This window comes from Saccopteryx leptura, chromosome X, assembly GCF_036850995.1.
Source record: "Saccopteryx leptura isolate mSacLep1 chromosome X, mSacLep1_pri_phased_curated, whole genome shotgun sequence".
Taxonomy (NCBI): domain Eukaryota; kingdom Metazoa; phylum Chordata; class Mammalia; order Chiroptera; family Emballonuridae; genus Saccopteryx; species Saccopteryx leptura.
The window spans coordinates 136,942,646-136,949,276 of record NC_089516.1 but is presented as its reverse complement, the minus strand read 5'-3'; the positions used below and the strand labels follow the sequence as shown (position 1 = coordinate 136,949,276).

Here is a 6,631-nt window from a genome sequence, read left to right as displayed (position 1 = left end):
AAAAAAAAAGTGGAATATTACTCAACCATAAAAAATAACAAAATCTTACCATTTATGGCAGCATGGATTGTCTTAGAGGGTAGTATTCTAAGTGAAATAAGTCAGTTAGATAAACACAAATACCATACAATTTCCTTTAATGTGGAATCTAAATAACAATATAAACAAGTAAACAAAATAGAAATAGACTCATTGATACAGAGAACCAACTGATAGTTTCCAAATGGGAGGGGTTGGGGAGACTGGGTGAAGATGGTGACGGGATTGAGAAATACAGATTGGTAGTTACAGAATATTCATGAGAATGTTAAATACAACAAAGGAAATACAGTCAATAATAGTGTAATAACTATGTATAGTGCCAGTTTTATACTGGAAATATCAAGAACACTTTGTAAAGTGTTTGTATAACCACTATGCTATACACCTAAAACTAATACAAAGTAGTATTGAATGTAACAAAAAAAAACAAAGACTAGCCCTGTAAGAGGTCGTGCAGCTGGAACTGAAGTCTTTCTCAGCCTTCAAGAAACAGTACAGAACATACAGTGGCAGTACTTCCTACCTGGTGTGATTTGAAGAGTGGGAACCTATGAGTGAACAAACGCTTCGCAGAGAAAGCCCTGTCAAGGTAAACAGCTTCATAACTATGGCTAAACAAATGCCAATTCCCCCCAAAAAAGAACATCCTGCAAGGATACCCCAGTACCTTAGTGCTGGACAAGTAGGCTTTGTTGCCAGAGCAATCTTCCTAAAGCACAGTTAGGTTGTCATCCCCCTCCCAGGATAGAATCTAAAGTACTGGACTAGGCATTTGAAACCCTCTATATTTTTATTGCTGCCTCCCCTATCTCCCTTACCCAGCTCCTGTGATCCTCTGAAGTCACTTTTCTGTTTCCCTCCTCAAACTTTGTTAGATATCCTTGCTCTGCTGATATACCATGTGTTCTCCTTCCCTACTGATTTTTCTAGGGACAGTTCAAATGCCACCTCCTCAAGAACCTGTGATTCTCTTGGAAAGGGGGGGGGGGCTCTAGCCTCTGGATTCTTCTGCACAGCTCTTAGGTGTTTTTCATACAATCAAAAGTGCTTTCTTAACTACATTAATCTTCCAAGCCAGAATGTGCTTTTTGAGGATGAGGATTGCTTTTATTATTCTTTAATATCCCTTATCAGTGCCTAGCACAGTGCCTCAGAACCACTTGTGGAATGTTTCAAAAATAAGTTTTTATTCTATCAGGAAATTCACCTTATTTTATTGTATTATCATAATGCATCGGTCAATTATAAAACTACTCCAAAGGTCACGCTAATGAAACTGAAACAACTTATAGATAGGAACCTAAAGGCATGGTATTACTTATCTGTATATCTATGTTATGTGTTGATATTGAGACAGACTATGGAAATGAACCCGCTTCTATCTCCTCCATCTCCACCACACCCACATAGTACCTTTTTCATAACCTCCACTCCGCCTTACCCTTATTCTGAACCACTTTAGCCTCTTTGTTGTCCCTAGAATTTTCACTTCCAAATCCCTTCCATTCTCACCCTCCTCCCCATATCCTTTCATATTAGAGGACATAGATCTTTCACTACTCCAGTTGCAAGGCCCACCCCAAAAACAATTTCGGGAACTCCAAGGCTTACCCTAATATCCAGAGTGATGATCCTGTGTGATGAGCTAAACACACAATACAAGATCTGGGATAGTTAGGCAAGTTTCAAATATGTATCAGTAGTTTTCAACTCAAACACAAAGATTCTACATCCTGCTTTTTAAATTGATCTATTTTGCTCTTTTTTTCTAAAATATAATGGAGTTTAATGTTTTACTGATTTTTATTTATAGAGAAGGGAGAACATTTATTGAGTACCTTTAGGTGCCAAGCGTTGTGCTAGATACTTGAAATATGAACTTCATTCTATTTCCAGAATGACTTTAGGAGACCTATATTTCCATTTTACAGATGAAGAGCTGAGTTTAACAGAAATTGATTTGCCCAAAATTATGCAGTGAATTTGTAGAGCCAATATTCTACTGTTGGTCACCTTTTAATAAAATAAAAAAAAAATGCATACTCTTTTATATCATGCTATATCCTCATATAAAACCCAATTCATTCTGACTTCATCTTCCACTTCAAAATAGAGATCACCAAAAAGATGTAACCTTAGTAAAAGGAAGTCTTTACATTTCTATGAAAAAGGAGCACTACTGCACCATTAAGAATGCCACCATCATTGATCTCAGGATCTCATTTGATGGCTTAATTTTCCTAAAAAGAAGATTGAATCGACTCACTACCAAGTATTACCTATCAAGTACCATGACATCGTTTTACAGCATCACATAATCACCAGTATAATCTACTTTTTAAAAATTGTGTCCCACCTGAGGTACCCCCCCAAAAAATTTACAGCCTAATAGGTATTACCTGAACAGTTTCTTTCTAGAAATTAAGTGTATGATACAGTGGATTGAGACTCCAGATTTTACTAAGATGTCCAGTTTTACATTTTGATAAAATGTGGTTGAACTGGCCAAAGCAGTAAAAGCAAACTACAAAATAAACAATAAATAATAAAAGTATCCTATAACCAAGTAAACACTTGTTAGCCCTTCCTCTTTAAGAATTTTAAATAAGGTCACATTTATTCATTCAACAAACATTTATTGAACACCAAACCAAGTAAACACTTTTTAGTCCTTGCCCTTCAAGAATTTTGAATAAGGTCACATTTATTCATTCAACAAACATTTATTTAACACCAGCACTATGCTAGGTGTTAAGGAATATAACTGTGAACAAGATAAACGGGGATCCAGCCCTAACTGGGCATTGCTGCTTTAAATGATCTTGCTAACTAGTTATTCTCCAATAGAATTATATTTTTTTGAAAGTCAGAGTCATATGAGGCCTCTTACAGAATACTTTTAAAGTTTCTTTATGGCAAACTCAAAAAAACCCTTTGTTTAACTTAGAGAAAGAAGACATAGATTCGAGTATCCTTTCAACAACCATGTTGATGCAGGGGTCCCCAAACTACAGCCTGCAGGGCGCATGCGGCCCTCTAAGGCTATTTATCCACCCCCACTGCACTTCCAGAAGGGGCACCTCTTTCATTGGTGGTCAGTGAGAGGAGCACATTGACCATCTCATTAGCCAAGAGCAGGCCCATAGTTCTCATTGAAATACTGGTCAGTTTGTTGATTTAAATTTACTTGTTCTTTATTTTAAATATTGTACTTGTTCCCGTTTTGTTTTTTTACTTTAAAATAAGATATGTGCAGTGTGCATAGGGATTTGTTCACAGTTTTTTTTATAGTCCGGCCCTCCAACAGTCTGAGAGACAGTGAACTGGCCCCTATGTAAAAAGTTTGGGGACCCCTAATGTTGAGGGTTGAGTTAATTTTCAAACAAAATGGTGGCTGGTGACCAAAGTAACAGACTATTCAGATGCACTTGTGGGTTGGGTCAGACTGCATACTGATGTTCGCCATGGCGCCACTGAGGCCATACAATGCACTGGCCTAATGAAAGGGCTTCGGGCCAACATCCACCAATGAGCTACAGTCAGTGGCCAAAGCTTGGCTCAAGGGTGCAGCAGGTGGCTTTGGGGGTATCCTGGGTGTCCCTGGTGTAGGAGGAGCAAGGGGCACTTTGCCACACAGGAAGCTAATCAGGTCTTCTCGGAGAATAGTGCTTTGTCCCTTCTTCACTCAATCCAGCACATCTTTGATGTTACGCTGGTAGCCAATCTGGACGCCCAGATCAAAACTTCTTTGGTGGGCATTCCTCCCCTCTTTGTAGAGGCTAGCTACAGCCATGGCCGCACTCTGGAAGGGGTCCCACATTGAGTGTTCTGGCTGTGGGCACCCTGAACCCTTGTAGAACTGGGCTACGGAGTTGGCCGAGGTCTGGAAGAGATGCCACAGCTTCTGCTCATTTCTCTTGGGCCCCATCTCCTCCCCATCCTCCTCTTCTTGCAGCTAGGGAGGCAGCTGCTCTCCCCGCTCCGCTGACACTCCCACTTGGAGAACCAGTGCTCCGCGTGCTTCAGCTGTCCTTCCATTCTCCTCCTGACGGCTCGCCTACTGTTGCTTCTACACCTCACTTCACCGCGGGCCCGGAGTTTTCCCCTCTTTAAGCGGAGGCCACCTCCTTCGCTTGCACGGGCGGGCGATGAAAGAGCCAGCGGAAGGGGTCTAGAACCGACTGCTCCAGCGCGCACCGCCCGCGGTGCGGATGCAAGCCCCGCCCGCCGCTCGCTCGGTCAGGCCTAAGGCTACTCCAGGAGATAAGTCCACAGCGGCCAGTGCCCGACAGCTTGTTGTTCCCTTCCGGCCCCATAGTCTACTCCTGTGGCACCCCGCCTCCTTCAATGTGCAAAGCCGCCGCTGTCGCTATCGCCACAGCCATAGTAGCCACCGCCACCCCCGCCGTCCCCACCCCCACTTAGCTGCCGCTGCTGCACGGAGAGCTGTGAGGGTAGCAGGTGCAGCATCCACCAGGGTACAAAACAAATGTCGGAGACTTTCAGGAATTTAGATGGAAAACTTATTGGCCAAGCTTTTAACCTGCGCAGGGGCGGACTCTCGGGTGTCTCAGGGACACTATACTCTTAAAAAGTCGCAGATGAGGGCCGCACCCAAACGTTTACAAACTAGGTCTTATATAGGCTGAGCAAGCAAGCAGTTTCCAAAAGCAGACTTGGCTATTAGCTTATTGGCGGGGGGAGAAGTCACATGGCATAGTAACATAGAGCAGGCAGTGGAAAAGTTTTAAAACTGTTAAAACTGTTACAAATCTAGATAAACAGGATTTGGGGGCTGGGTCAGCTCTAAGTTCCTTGTTCCTTATGCAACCTCTCATGCAACCTTCAGGGTAAGGCAGGTCCCTACACAGGCTGGAGCGCTGGCCTCAAAGCAGCGTTTGCCTACCGCTTGGCCCCATTTTTACATATTTTTGAGACGTGGGCTTCATCCACTGAGCTGTTCAAATTTTACATCCTATGTTACCAGAGAGGATTATGGGGCAACTTCATGGTGTCGATCACATCCAGGTCACTGATCAGGGAAGGAAGGGAGTAGCATGTTCCGGTGAATAAGCAGGCATCTGAATCTACACACAGTAGGCACCCCCCAAAAAGTGTTTTCTGTGAATCAATGCAGCATTTTGTAGAGGAGAAAGAAAAAAATCACTTCACGCAACTCCCATCCTTAAGTTCCCCTCACCACACCATCCTTAGACCTCGGTTTTCCCAAGTGTCCAATGAGATTGTTAGATTAGGTCTCTGGAAAGGACTTACAGTAGTGATTTAGGACTTTCCTGCTGTCCCAGCAAAGCACCTCTTCTGGGCAAGTTAGACACTTAACACATTCTAACAGTCACACTCAGAAATGACATTTTTTCCTACAATATTTTTGCAAGGTTTTCTAAAAGAATGGATTAGTGGTTTTCTGTGTGCTCTATTTTCAACTATTGAAAACCCCAAGATGAAGGAGAAAGAAAATAGGAAAATGAAGTTCCAAACACGGGATTTTCTCCTCCAGTGTAAATTCAGTACTTTTAGGAAAGAAAACACACACACACACACACACACACACACACACACACACACACAAGCTTATGTAATTTCGTTCCAACATTCTTATAATTCTAATTCTGTCTACTTAAAACATCATAAGACCAACATTAAGCTAAAACACGATGCAATACTGAAGTCTTTTTCTTTAAGTTCAATAACAACCTCCTTGTAATGATGTGATCACTTTATACTTCCTGACAATTCCAGAGCAAACAATGTTAAGAGAAAAAAAAATTATCACTGAGGTAAGAATAACATCAAAAATGGAAGGAAACAACATGAAATGAGTTTTTAAATTTAGGAAGAAAAGTTAGAATTTCACAATTTTTCTTGTAGAATATTTGCTCAGTCTCCCGAAAACCTTACAATTCAGAAAAAGGAAGCTAACTTTTCCAGAAAAATACATTTGTTTCATAATTTCCAAGTATGAAAATTAGTACCTAAAATAAAATATTCTAATCATTAATCCTTATTTTCTTCCTTAAAAAAATATATATGTTTCTAAGTTAAATATAAAAAATAATCATAATAAGAGGGGATCGTGCCCTTTCTCTGCAAACTGGGTTTTTTCACGGTTCATTAAACCCTTTTTCCACATGTGTAATTGGTCTCTTCTCATTTACATAAAGGAGGGATGAGGCAAAAGACCTACGATCAGCCCACAATGAGCAATGCATTTGTCATTCTCGTATGTTTAAAAAAATTGTAGAAGAAAACTCCAAAAAAGGCAGACCTCTCCCACATGCACACACCACACCCACATATACCATCTGTGAATATTTTTCAGGGCCAAGGAGTTAATTCGTTTGCGAGTCTTGGTGATTGTCCTGCATAGAGTGCCTCACATTTTATCATGAAATCATGTTTTCATTTTATTTCTCTACATAAAAAGCTTTGATTTAAATGACTGAGTATGATACCATATCCTATTTTCTCCCCTCATTTTTGAGTGGATTGAAAACCAAAAAAGAAAAGTGGCACTGTTTTGAAAAAGCATAACCTTCTCTGCTTGGGCTTGATTTGTCTGGTTGGTATT

General features: G+C 40.9%; 1 protein-coding gene across 1 annotated transcript; it reads right to left on the bottom strand.

The window, feature by feature from the left end:
- Window positions 1-3,460: 3,460 nt before the first annotated feature.
- HAPSTR2 (HUWE1 associated protein modifying stress responses 2) lies at window positions 3,461-4,358 on the bottom strand. Its single transcript, XM_066357892.1, is given in 3 exon segments — window positions 3,461-4,032; window positions 4,035-4,174; window positions 4,225-4,358. Coding segments are annotated over 3 exon segments (846 nt in total).
- Between the last annotated feature and the right edge of the window lie 2,273 nt (window positions 4,359-6,631).